Below are 12807 nucleotides of genomic sequence, written 5' to 3'. Positions count from 1 at the left end.
GCATCTCCAATAGAAATAGCTCAGCCATAGCCTAGCCACAAACTTCTCTTGCCACATCAGCAGCACTAAAAACTCCTTCTGCCACATCATCAGGACAAACAACTAGACAAGCAATAGTCCAGCTATAGCCTAGCCACAATAAACAAAATTATAAAAATAAATAATTAACAATCACACAAAATACGGAATTAAATGTACGACACAAATATGGGAAAATCAATAATAATATTAAAATTTTAAAAAGTTCATTAATTAAAACAAAGTACATTAATTAAAAAAATTACATTGATTAAAAAAAACTCTTCTTCCACACACAAGCCCCCCGCCTCCGCCTCACTCCTCGCCGTCGTCGCCGCTATCCGGTGTTGGATATTTTAGCGTAATTGGATTAACTTGATTGATCAATATGATCATAATGAGACATCAAATAAGTTGGAAGTGCGGAGTGCACACTTGTTTGAATTCTTTATGATTGGACGGGAGTTCGGGGGCAACGCCCCCGAGAGCGGGGTCCAAGGGGCATAGCCCTGGCTGGGGTCGAGCTGCCCCCGATAATGTAATTTCCGATAATTGAAGGACCAAATTACAATATTTAAAACCGGCCAACACTAAATAAAAAATTTTAAAAAAAAATCGGTTGGCCGATCGCTCGCCGATCGGGAGCCTGCAATGGCGGCCAGCCGATCGGCTAGCGCCCGCAAATCGACGTGCGCTCGCCGTTTTTCTCGCCGATTTGCCGCTCGTCGGCTGCAATGGTTTGGCAAGCGGACAGGCCAGCGCCGGGAATCGGCTAGCCGGTCCGCTCGCCGATATTGTGGATGCTCATATCTTGTATACAAGTTAAAGATAAAGTTAACCAGTATTAAAAAAAATTATAGTCGGACTAGCGTTATTAAAAATGAAAAAAAAAACACTTTTAAAAGGAAATGAGTTTGGGTGAAAACAACAAAGCAGTCAGTCATCAGCTTCTTTAGTAAACGTAATTAATTAGGTCACGTTTGGTCCACCTATAGAGTCAACATTATTACCGTGTGAACACTCTAGAAGAAGCTGTCAACCCAATCGGATCGCCCTACCACACGTGCCAACATAAACAATAATCTATCTTGAGTTTGATTCTAGTCCGTGTAAAACTAGCGTTGGAGACTGTGAGCTGGCAAAAGCGCACCTTCTCCATCAACCACATACATATATATACCCATCTGCCCCTTTGACTTATTTTCCTCATTCAAAACCATTCCCACAATTCTCAGACATCCTAAGATACATGCAGATTACAAACAAGAGGATCAAGCAAGAGCGAAACAACACCGCCGCTTCTATCTCCATGTTTGCGCCGCCGCCGCAGCGCCTCTCTTACGAAGAAGAAGCCTCGGTAATGGTGGCGGCGTTGAAGAATGTTATTACTGGAGAAGCGGCGCTCTCAAGCGCGGCTAACGATTTCAGATTTCTGTACTCCGGCGGCGGTGCCGACGGGATCTTCTGTGTTTCCGGCGATATGGAGACGTGCGGATTCTGCGGGATTAAAGGGTGCTTGGGGTGTAATTTGTTTAGTGAGGAGAAGAAGGCGATCAATGCGCCGGCGGGGAAGAAGAGGAAGAAGAAGAACTACAGAGGAGTGCGGCAGCGGCCGTGGGGGAAATGGGCGGCGGAGATACGGGACCCGCGGAGGGCAGTGCGCGTGTGGCTGGGGACGTTCGAGACGGCCGAGGACGCGGCGCGGGCGTATGATAGGGCGGCGATTGAGTTCCGGGGGCCGCGGGCCAAGGTCAATTTCCCGTTCTCGGACTACACCGCGGCCGCGGGATCCTCTGCTTCTGCTGCTGCGATGAGCTCTCAGCAGCAGAAGCGGAAAGCGGAAAGGGCGGTTGAGGCCCCTCCGAAGAAGATTAGTAAACAGGGGAATGGGGGGATTCGGGAAACGGAATCGAGCAGCAAAAATCATAGTGGTAATATTTGGGATTTGACGATTGGGGAAGAAGAGATGGAGCCGTGGATGTTTATGATGGATTTCAACAATGGCGATTCCTCGGATTCTGCTAATGCCGGGAATGTTCAATGCGTGTAGTGATATTGTTGAATATAGAGAGTAGAAATGTTTATTTTTTGCTAATTAAGTTTAAATAATTAGATAGCTGGTTTGAAGATTTTTTTATTCAAACGGTTCCTATATTTTTCTTTTATCTACTAATAGTTGTGTAAACTGCTATTGAATAGTTAAATATATTGATTTAATTAGTTTGTCACCACCAAATATTTCCTTAACCCATGCAAAACACAACAAATATAAACATCTCTCTTCACGATTATTACCATTAACATAAATAAAAGCTAAAAAAAGTTGTACTACTAGTATATGTCGACTTGAAACCGTAAACAACATTTTATTTATCAACATGTTTCAAATAGCGCAATTTTAAAAGTATAAATATGAACTTTTCAAAATGCTTATTCTGTTCAAAGTTGAAACACACTATAATAGGAGTATATTTTCCCCATTATCAATTGAAATTTAAAATGTGAAAATTCAGTTGAAAAGTTGAAAACGAGTAGGACAAGCAATCGAACAACGATGGATGGATATTCCATATGACAACATGTCAGCCTTAATTAGACACTTTATTCCCACGAAAAGACTATTTGGAATTCACACGTTTTCCAAAAAAGGCAATAGTTTAACTTGCTAAAATGGAGTCATGTGCTTAATTAGAGTGAGCTGAACTGCTGAACTCAATAGAAAAAAAGGAGACCACATTTAACACGTGATCAAAAAGCAAGTATATATCCCAAGCACTGTTTTTGTAACTTGTAAGCCAATCCAAAACGGTATAGTTTGTTGTCATCTAATGAAAAGTTCGAACATCTAATGAAAAGTTCGAAGAATAACTCCCTCAATCAAGACATGTGGAGCAAACAATTTCTTGTGTCCAAATTGAACATTTGCTATATCAAACCAACCGAAAATAATTTTGGGAACACCGGTTTTAATCGAGGGAGAAGGAGCGAGGAAGAAGAAATCGAACGGGTGTGCCCATGCAAGTCTTTTTCAAATTCTATTGCCACTTATAAGATTTTTAAACCTTACTTATTGCTCTATCAATCCTGATCTAAGTGAGACGTTTTATTTTGACATAAGAATTGAGATAAACATGTTTATAAGTTAAATAAAAAGATACTACTATAATTAAGTAGGATAGAGAAGAGAGAATTTGGGGGGGGGGGGGGGGGGGTTTACACCAATGTTGGTTTGTTTTTTATCAAAAGATGAAGAAAATTATTTAACTTGGAAAGTTCTAAAAATAATACAAATCATTTAAGTTGAAATCGAGGAAGTAAAAATTCATGAAACATTTTACAACCGTATAAAGTTATGCTTAATCAAACACCTGCTTAGTGTTAAAGTAAGAAATATTATTATCTTCATCCAAATAAAAAACTACTACCTCCGTTCCACAATAAAAGTCATATTTTTTTATTTCAGTCTGTCTCATAAAAGTCATATTTTGTCATTTCAATCCATCCCACAATAAGAGTCACATTTCACTTTTACCATAAATGGTAAGTACGTCCTACATTCACTCACATTTTATTACTCCCACCGTCCCAAAAAAATATGTACTCTTTCTTTTTTAGTCCGTCTCACAAGAATATGCACTTTCTAATTTTGGAAACTTTTTTCACTCTGATAAGGTGGGACCCATTCTCCACTAACAATATTTTAATTACTTTTTCTTTCTACCTCTCTCTTATTTTCCCAATTTTGCATTAAAATCTGTGTCAAACCCAAAGTGCATATTCTTTAGGGATGGAGGGAGTATAAAATTAATATAAAAAAGTAACTTCATATTTCACTAACTTTTCCAATCCACTATTTTTTACATTTCTTAAAACTCATGTCCACACCCAATATAACTCCTATTATGAGACCGATGGAGTATAATTAATTCGGAAACAATAATTTTAGAATATTGGGAATTTTGGGCATCAACAACATAGAAAATAGTAAGGAAAACAACCCAGCTTTATAAAATGACATTATTGGGCTATTCAAATGTGGCATTGTAAATTCCACTATAAATAAAATACTACTCAATCTGTTCCATAGTAATAAAGTTATTTTTCCATTTTTGTACGTTCTGTAATAGTATGTAAAAGTTAACACATTTTTTCTTACTTATTTTACACTCTTATTTTTATTCTCTTCATCTCTCTATCGTTTTCAATTTTATAACTATATTCTTTTCTTACTTAATTTATTTAACACATTTTTTTATTAAATCACGTGCCGAAAATAAATGTCTCCACTACCACAGAACATAGGGAATACTACTCTCTATTGATGGGTGTATATTTCTTAATTAAATATCTCAAATCAATGAAATACATGGCATATATTTTACTTTAAAGTTTATCTGTAGATGCACATGTGAAACATGTCAATTGACTATTTTATATAAATTGTACATGTCATTTGTAGTGAATGTTAATGAAAGTAATGTGAAAAATATTGGTTAGAGTATGTGATAGTGGTATCCACATACTATATGGCATTATGGTGTTATAAAATCACTTCTACTTATCATCGTTGCTAAATGTTAAGCATATAGACCGGGTCAAATTAAGTTTTGACTACTAATTGATAATATGATGTCTCTCACCGAGAGCGGATTTAGATGTAAATAACGGTGGTGTATTTACCGATAAAAAAAGATAATATTGCGAAATCAGCTTTCTAAAATGCATGTTAACTTTAATTGATTGATTTTTTACTCAGAATTATTAAACGAACAACACCGGGTAAATACATCACCTTTGTTTCATATCAGTATAAAAAGTTTGAAGTTGACAAAAGTTTCTTTCGTATTTAATTTAGTATATTCTGTTATATGTGTTTAAACGGTGTTAACTTTTTACTTATATAACGTACAAACCATAAAACAATTATAAATTTTTTTGTATCAATATGAAACAACCATAAAACTTTTGTACCAACATGAAACAATGATGAAACATTTTGTACTTCACGTAGACAAAGAGTTAACGTCTTTTAAACACATAGTATAACGGAATGTACTAAATTGAAACATGAAATAAACTCTTTGAATGATTTATGTCAACTTCAAATTTTTTGTACTAATATAAAACAAACGTGATACATTTTGTATGAGTTATGTATTTACACCCACAACATAGAGATAAGTAAATATTTGTAATATTTATTCAAACTTCCAAACCAAATTTTGGCAAATTTTAATCTATTCAATTTAGTTGCTACTATAGCTTGACCTTTAATAAAAAAAATTCAATTATAGTCAATAATGACAAATATTACCCCCCAATATTCGATCGTATACAAGATTCGGTTAATTGATGCATAAACTTGTTAGTTTTGATAAAGTAAAGATTTAGATGAAATAATTGACATATTTTGATTGACTAGTGGAGACAGACATTCACCAAAAGTTGTACTCAATACTCAATTAGATACGTCAAAAATCTTGGTTTAAACATGATTAATTATATCCATGCATGAATAAGAAAATCATCTTAAATTTGAATTATATTTTAAAAAAATTCTAAACTCATGCTATAAAAAGACCAATCAAAGTTAATTAATAAGATAAAGATTCAAATTTCAAACTAACGAACACGATTTATCCGCGGCCTAAACACTGACAGTTGCTTCGCAACTAAGCAATGCTCACACGTGTCGCCATCTCAACTCCGACTTTATTTCTTTTGTTATATAAAAGCCACCGTGTCCCACACTTTGCCTCTTTGGCTCTTTCCAATTTCATTCCCAAATCTCCTCAAAATCACCGCTAAATTATCCATAATTCAAAATAAAATTTTCAGCTCCTGATTCAGATTGTATACTCAAATTCGAAATCAAATCTCAGCTCCTGGTTGAGATTGTTTTTCGGGGGAAAAACGTTGTGAATTCTCCAACAATTGTACTACTGATTTTTTTGTTTGACTGTAATTTTCCGGAGGCGGAGCGCCACCACCATGGGCGGTTCACAGAGTCGCGAAGGGCTCGAACTTTCCGATTCAGAATATTCCGATGAGGAGAAAGAGGAAAGCCAGGAGCACGCAGAGGATCGTTCCCCACAGGTCAGTGCAAAAACCCTAGACGAAGTCGATTCGAGGCTGCAGGCTTTAAAGCTGAAGTACCCGAGTAATGCGTCTCCTTCGCCTCAGAAACCTAAAGTTGACTTAAGGAACGCCGTTAAGCTTTACCTTCACATCGGCGGCAACACGCCCAAAGCGAAGTGGGTGGTCTCTGAGAAGCTTAGTTATTATAAATTTGTTAAGAAGTTGAAAATCGACGACGAGGACGAGTATGAGGAAGACGAATTGCGTCGTGGGGAAGGATTTTGGGTATTGAAAATCGGGGAGAAGATCAGTGTTAGGGTTTCCTCGGATTTGCAGATGAAGTTCTTCGGTGAGCAGAGGAGGGTTGATTTTGTGGATAGAGGCGTTTGGGCGTTGAAATTTTTCGTGGATGAGGAGTATAGGGGTTTTGTGACTAAATTTCAGGATTTTTTGTTTGAGAATGTTTATGGATTGAGAGCCACGGAGGAGAACAAATTGAAGATATATGGGAAGGAGTTTATAGGTTGGGTGAAGCCGGAGGAATCGGATGATGCAATGTGGGAGGATGCAGATGATGGTGAATGGAAGGCTCCGGATAAGAGGCCGGTGGATTTTCCGGAGAGGGAGAGCCAGGATTTGTTGGAGGAGTTTGAGGAGGCTGCAACGGGTGGAGGGATTCAGAGCTTGGCTTTGGGGGCATTGGATAACAGTTTCTTGGTTAGTGATTCAGGAGTTCAGGTTGTCAAGAACTTCAGTCATGGGATTCATGGGAAAGGAGTTTATGTCAAGTTTGATGACAATAACTTGGGATCGAGTTCTGGTAACTCTGCAACTCCAAAGAAGGGGCTTTTAATGAGGGGAGAGACGAACATGATGCTGATGAGTCCATTGAAGGGAGGGAAGTCACCTACAACTGGGCTTCGCCAGTTGGATATTGAGACAGGGAAGATTGTCACAGAGTGGAAGTTTGCAAAAGATGGGGTTGATATCACTATGAAAGATATCACTAGTGATTCAAAGGGATCACAGTTGGACCCTTCGGAGTCGACTTTCTTGGGTCTGGATAACAACAATCTGTGTCAGTGGGATATGCGTGACAGGAAGGGAGTGGTTCAGAAGATTGCAGATGCCAATCCGCCGGTGCTGCATTGGACTCAAGGTCACATGTTCTCAAGAGGGACCAACTTTCAATGTTTTGCAACGGCTGGAGATGGTTCCATTGTTGTTGGGTCGCTTGATGGTAAGATTAGATTGTACTCAAGGACCTCCATGAGGCAGGCGAAAACTGCATTCCCTGGCCTTGGTTTGCCCATAACATCGGTTGATGTTACTTATGATGGGAAGTGGGTGTTGGGCACCACAGATACATATTTGATCTTGATATGCACTTTGTTCACGGACAAGGATGGTAAGACGAAAACTGGCTTTTCTGGTCGGATGGGAAACAAGATTCCAGCTCCGAGGTTGCTGAAGCTCACTCCTGTTGATGCACATCTGGCAGGAGATGGTAATAAATTCCATGCTGGTCATTTCTCTTGGGTAAGTTACTCTTGCAGATATAATACCTTTTAACCCTTTTGACTATAAATGCATGTGTATGACTTACATGCTTGAGTATGTATCTGCTTGCAAATAGGCATAGCCATTCAATCCTTTCATATGCTATTTTTGTTTGTTATGTTAATGTGCTGTGTATTCCCGTATAATCCTTTTGCGTTATTACATTTATAGTAGTTGATCTGTTGGACTTGAATCTTCTTCATGAGTAGTTGTTTTTGCTTGTTATGATTCATATTGGTAGTGCACACGGATGCCCTGGTTGATAGACCTTGTCCACACTGCTTAATTGTGCACATAAAATCTACCTTCCAGGGAAGCCTTTTGTCAAATTCTCAGTAAGCATGTCGTTTATTCGTTTGTGAATTTTGATATTATAGCTATGATAATCAAAGTTAACCATATCAACCACTTGTTAAATATATGTGTGTGTCTTCTACCCTGCAGTTGTGTTCCTTTAGAGATTGCAAACTAAGTAATGCTTATATTTCTTCATCTTATCATGTGACTGAATGCAGTGTTGGAGTTTTAGTTTTGATTATGTCCTTTGAATTAAATGCGAACTTGTCGAATTTGTCAGGTTACGGAGAGTGGTAAGCAAGAAAAGCATCTGGTTGCTACGGTGGGGAAGTTCAGCGTGATATGGAACTTTCAGCAGGTGAAGAACAGCGTGCATCACTGCTACGAGAAGCAGCAAGGGCTCAAGAGCTGCTACTGCTACAAGATAGTATTGAAGGACGAATCCATAATTGAGAGCCGGTTCATGCACGACAAATTTGCAGTGGGGAGTTCCCCTGAAGCTCCGCTGGTTGTGGCGACTCCGATGAAAGTAACTTCCTTCAGCATGTCTGGGAAACGAAGATGAGGATGTTGTTTGGCTTGGTTGGTTGTTTTATTTGCCTGCTCCATTCTAAGTATATGTTTTGGTGTGTAGAGATGGAGATGTGGTTTTATTTTCATTTCGTTGTGGGGTATCTAGAGTATTTTTTTTCTTGTATAGGGGATTGACTTGATTCTTCACCATTTGTTTCTGTGTATTTCCCAATCCCAACTACTAGCATCAAATTTGGGATTGATTTGATTCTTCACTATTTGTTTCTGTGTATTTCCAGAGTCCAAACTATGCAAATTGGAGTATTAGGAGAAGTATAATTTGTATGTTTGAGTTACATAGCTGTTGCCTCATTTGACAAGAAACATGTGTATCTCAACAGACCATGCAAGAATTTGAAATGATAGTGGAAATTTCAAATATGTAACCCAAATTAAGCCAAAATAAGTAAATAAAATATAGAAATGAGGATAATAAAATAAATAAATAATTCTAGAAATTTAGAAAATGTGAAATGTCAAATAAAACAATATACCATTGTTCGCGCCAGGTAGGGGTCGAACCTACGACTTTCTGCTTAGGAAACAGACGCTCTATCCACTGAGCTACAGGCGCTTGTTGTTAGTAATATTAAATCTTTATTAATTGTAGCAAGTTACATTAGAGATATTACTAATTCTAGTATTTCTTCTTGGAAGGAATTTTTTTGAGCTGGAGAGTTTAATAGGAATGAAAAAAGGAAGGGAAAAAAATTGAAAATATGGAAAAATATGATCATTTTGATTGTGGCCCATAAAAACGATTAAAATAAGAGCATTTTAACGGCTAAAAAACTCTTTACTAGTATCTTATATATATGTCAAACTCGTTATTGTCGTAATTGGATACTTTGATGCATTTGCGCCATGTCTGTTTGAATGTTTTTCATAAAGGAAGGCCTTTTGAGCCTATGTATTCAAAGTTCAATAAACTTTAAGTAAAGAAACTATGTTCGTTGAATCATCTGAAAACAAGCATTACAAATAGCTTAGATGAATACTGAAATATGAAATGACACAATGCATAATTACACTAGACTAGCATACAAATTTTCACATAAATCAACTCGTTATTTATTCATTATACTTCACCTCGACGCAACATTAAAACTACCCCAAAATATTAAACTGGGGAAGGAGAAAAATGGGATTTAACTAAAGCTCAAGGCTTAGTCAATTGTTATAGAAATCTATCTTCAAGCATAGCCCCTCATGCACACCATCCCCCCTAAATCCATGTCCAACTTCCCCATTCCATATTCCACCATTTTTCTCTCTCCAACCTCCCTCTCTCCCCTCCCTCGCCGGAAACTTCCTCCATCTCTGCTGCCATGTCTGCCGGCGTCTTCCTCCTATGGCTCGTCAGCATCCCCCTCTTAATCCAGGCTGCACGACAACCTCGAGGTTCGTTCTTTAGACCTTTTTGTATGCAAAAACATCTGTCATCAAAATAAATCATAAAATAATTTCCTTTCAACATTTCGAATACGAATTTTAGAGAATATAGCCCACATAAAAAACAATTCTGCGTCCACCCCTGCATGCATGTATATACAATACATCCACGTTCACAAATTTGATCCAAATCTTGTTCAATTCTACACATAGATTACCTCATAAGTTGCGGCGCTACAACCGAAATTAAAGAAGGGGCTCTTACATACATCCCCGACAACGACTTCATCTCTAGTGGCAACACGACAACCTTACAACGCTCCGACATCTTCCCTCGGCTGCAAACCCTTCGATTCTTCCCAAACGCCCATGCCACAAAGCATTGCTACAGTTTCCCGGTGGTTAGGGGCGCCAGGTATCTCATCAAGACCGTATACTTCTATGGGGGTTTCGACGGAGGAAGCGCACCGCCAGTGTTCGACCAGATCATTGACGGCACCAAGTGGAGCACCGTCAACACGACGGAGGATTTCGCTGGCGGGGGATCGTCGTTCTACGAGGCCGTCGTCGCCGCCCAGAACAAGATCCTGAGCATATGCCTGGCTAGGAACCAGCAGACCCCTGCTGGCTCCAGCCCTTTTATCTCGTCTCTCGAGGTGCATTACCTCGAGAGCTCTGTCTACAACTCCACCAACTTCGACAAAGCGATGTTGATGACAGTTGCCAGAAGTAGGTTTGGCTCGCATGACGATGTCATCATTAGGTACTTTTAATTTTAGGTGATAAGTAAATTATACCAAATCAAAGATCATAACTGTCATGTAAACATCTGACAGCTTAATTGGTAAAACGTTTCTGCTTTGACTAATAGATTAAAGTCTTTGAGGACTTTGCAGTTACCCAGACGATATTTTTAACCGGTTCTGGGAGCCATACAAGGACGAAAGCCCGTTCGTGACGAGCCACTCGAACGTGACAACGACGTTGTTTTGGAACATCCCACCGCAAAAGGCGTTTGCGTCGGCCCTGACAATGAGCCGGGGAAAGACGCTAACGCTGAACTGGCCAGATTTTCCGTTAACAAGCGGGCTCTACTACATCGCGCTCTACTTCCAAGACAGCCGAAGCCCGAGCCCGTACAGCTGGAGAGTCTTCGACGTTCAAATCAACGGCCACTTCTTCTTCCAACAAATGAACGTCACGGAGACCGGGCAGGGCGTGGTCGGAACCAACTGGCCTCTTTCCGGGAAGGTGGTAATCACCCTCTCTCCATCCCCGAGTGCTCCGGTGGGGCCGCTCATCAACGCCGCCGAGATCCTCCAGCTCCTGCCCTATGGAAACAAGACTCTCACTAGAGATGGTATGTTTTTTAGTGAAACTTTTTGATTTTGGTGAAGTGTGATGATTTGGAACTATGAATGTCAGCGGCGGCGATGGAGGATTTGAGGAAGGAGTTGGTGAATCCGCCGGAGGATTGGGCGGCGGATCCTTGCATGCCGGTGGGGCATTCATGGGGCGGCGTTCATTGCACCGGCACCGAACCCTTTCGTGTTGTGTCTTTGTAAGTTTGAGTTTCAATTCACAATATTGAATGAATGTTGTTAAATTGTAAAGGATTTTGACCAAGTGTGGATGTAGGAATCTAACCGGTTATGGATTGTCTGGGAAGTTGTCCCCGAGTATATCTAGATTAACTGCAATCCGGCACATGTAAGTTTTATAACAAAATCGTGAAGTTTGATCAAGTCCTGGCTAGTTGCGTAATTTAAAAATTGGTCGAGAAAACCACCAAGTTTAACATTGTTCGCAATTATTGCACGGTGAAATATTCAGGAGGCCTATGTATAGGACATATTTGTCTCAAATTGATGATGTGGTTGAGTAGGTGATAAGTTGTTGTCAAATTGACAAAGATATAATCCCAAATCTCGGCTGTCAATTTATATACGATTTCACTCAAATCAAAGCTCATTGGACTATTGCGAACAATGTTAAACTTTGTGATTTTTTAATTGATTTCGAAAGTTACTTGACCGACCATAATTTAATCAAATTTCATGATTTTTTTCCATTTAATGACCTTTTTCCGTGATTCGGAGGTTTTGGTGAGTGTGCAGTTGGCTTGGAGACAACAAGTTTCATGGTGTGATGCCTGATATGAGCCCCTTGAAAGCTCTAGAAACTCTGTGAGTTGTGGAAATTAATTCATGAAATGGTGATTTAATTGTTTGTGTTTATGCAAATTGTGACAAAAATTAATTATGGAAAAAGGCATTTGGAGAATAATCAGTTTGAAGGACCGGTTCCTCCTTCCTTGGGACAGCTGCCGAATCTTCACGAAGTGTAATAATCTTCTCATCTTCATTCATTATCCTATTATTTGTTACTCGCTTAAAGTGGAACATTTCTTATTCGACATAAATTGTTTTGGGTACAGGTTTCTCCAGCACAACAAGCTGGATAGTAGCGTTCCAGAACCTCTCACCAAAAGAGACGGTCTAAGTGTTCGGTAATTCTCTCTTTTCTCTCTAGAATTGGTGATTAATTTGCAGAAATGTAATGCATATGGTCTCATGATTTGATGATCAGACTAGCCTAGGAAAATGCAGCACTTCAAGGAGATGTGATGATGAGCTGAGGTGAAATCAAGAGGGGGGGATTCTTGTTTTAACTCTGTCGGAATGGAGATATGTAACAGTGTGTGAATATATATTTGTTTACTATTTTTACAACTTCATCAATTATTGACAACCTGCTTATCTTTATTACTTATATTATATTTATACCATAATCGAAATATAATTCCTTCATTATTTTCAAAGTCAACGTTGAGCTGAAAAAAATAATATGCCAAAAATGAAAATGAAGAATGTCGTGGCATAATTAAAA

The 12807-nt window shown here is 38.9% G+C and overlaps 3 protein-coding genes and 1 non-coding gene across 4 annotated transcripts; 3 read left to right on the top strand and 1 right to left on the bottom strand.

The window, feature by feature from the left end:
- The first annotated feature begins 1237 nt into the window (after positions 1-1237).
- Positions 1238-2235, top strand: LOC121753954 (ethylene-responsive transcription factor ERF109-like). The gene has a single exon (XM_042149261.1). The coding sequence runs from the start codon at positions 1268-1270 to the stop codon at positions 2066-2068; it is 801 nt and encodes a 266-aa protein (XP_042005195.1). The 5' UTR covers positions 1238-1267; the 3' UTR covers positions 2069-2235.
- Positions 2236-5772: 3537 nt separating this feature from the next.
- Positions 5773-8822, top strand: LOC121755865 (protein CYPRO4-like). The gene is made up of 2 exons (XM_042151284.1): positions 5773-7635; positions 8234-8822. Exons 1-2 carry the CDS (start codon positions 6010-6012, stop codon positions 8516-8518), a joined length of 1911 nt encoding a protein of 636 aa, XP_042007218.1. The 5' UTR covers positions 5773-6009; the 3' UTR covers positions 8519-8822.
- A 205-nt stretch (positions 8823-9027) lies between these two features.
- TRNAR-CCU lies at positions 9028-9100 on the bottom strand. The gene has a single exon. It is a non-coding gene; the product is annotated as a tRNA-Arg (tRNA).
- Positions 9101-9822: 722 nt separating this feature from the next.
- On the top strand, positions 9823-12690 carry LOC121755222 (probable LRR receptor-like serine/threonine-protein kinase At1g67720). The gene is made up of 9 exons (XM_042150505.1): positions 9823-9927; positions 10132-10681; positions 10815-11278; positions 11344-11479; positions 11557-11628; positions 12036-12104; positions 12190-12261; positions 12356-12427; positions 12508-12690. The coding sequence occupies exons 1-9, from the start codon at positions 9855-9857 to the stop codon at positions 12515-12517; spliced, it is 1518 nt and encodes a 505-aa protein (XP_042006439.1). The 5' UTR covers positions 9823-9854; the 3' UTR covers positions 12518-12690.
- Positions 12691-12807: the final 117 nt, after the last annotated feature.

The sequence above is a fragment of the Salvia splendens genome, chromosome 11 (assembly GCF_004379255.2).
Source record: "Salvia splendens isolate huo1 chromosome 11, SspV2, whole genome shotgun sequence".
In the NCBI taxonomy this organism is placed as follows: domain Eukaryota; kingdom Viridiplantae; phylum Streptophyta; class Magnoliopsida; order Lamiales; family Lamiaceae; genus Salvia; species Salvia splendens.
The sequence above is the reverse complement of the archived record's forward strand: the minus strand, read 5'-3'. Positions and strand labels throughout refer to the sequence as shown.

Bases quoted from the DNA above. Each gene is read 5' to 3' on its own strand.
- LOC121753954 (XM_042149261.1), top strand. From the start codon at position 1,268: ATGCAGATTACAAACAAGAGGATCAAGCAAGAGCGAAACAACACCGCC.
- LOC121755865 (XM_042151284.1), top strand. From the start codon at position 6,010: ATGGGCGGTTCACAGAGTCGCGAAGGGCTCGAACTTTCCGATTCAGAA. The intron at 7,636-8,233 runs GTAAGTTACTCT...CGAATTTGTCAG, and splicing joins ATGCTGGTCATTTCTCTTGG to GTTACGGAGAGTGGTAAGCA.
- LOC121755222 (XM_042150505.1), top strand. From the start codon at position 9,855: ATGTCTGCCGGCGTCTTCCTCCTATGGCTCGTCAGCATCCCCCTCTTA. The intron at 11,279-11,343 runs GTATGTTTTTTA...TATGAATGTCAG, and splicing joins CAAGACTCTCACTAGAGATG to CGGCGGCGATGGAGGATTTG. The intron at 11,480-11,556 runs GTAAGTTTGAGT...GTGTGGATGTAG, and splicing joins CCCTTTCGTGTTGTGTCTTT to GAATCTAACCGGTTATGGAT.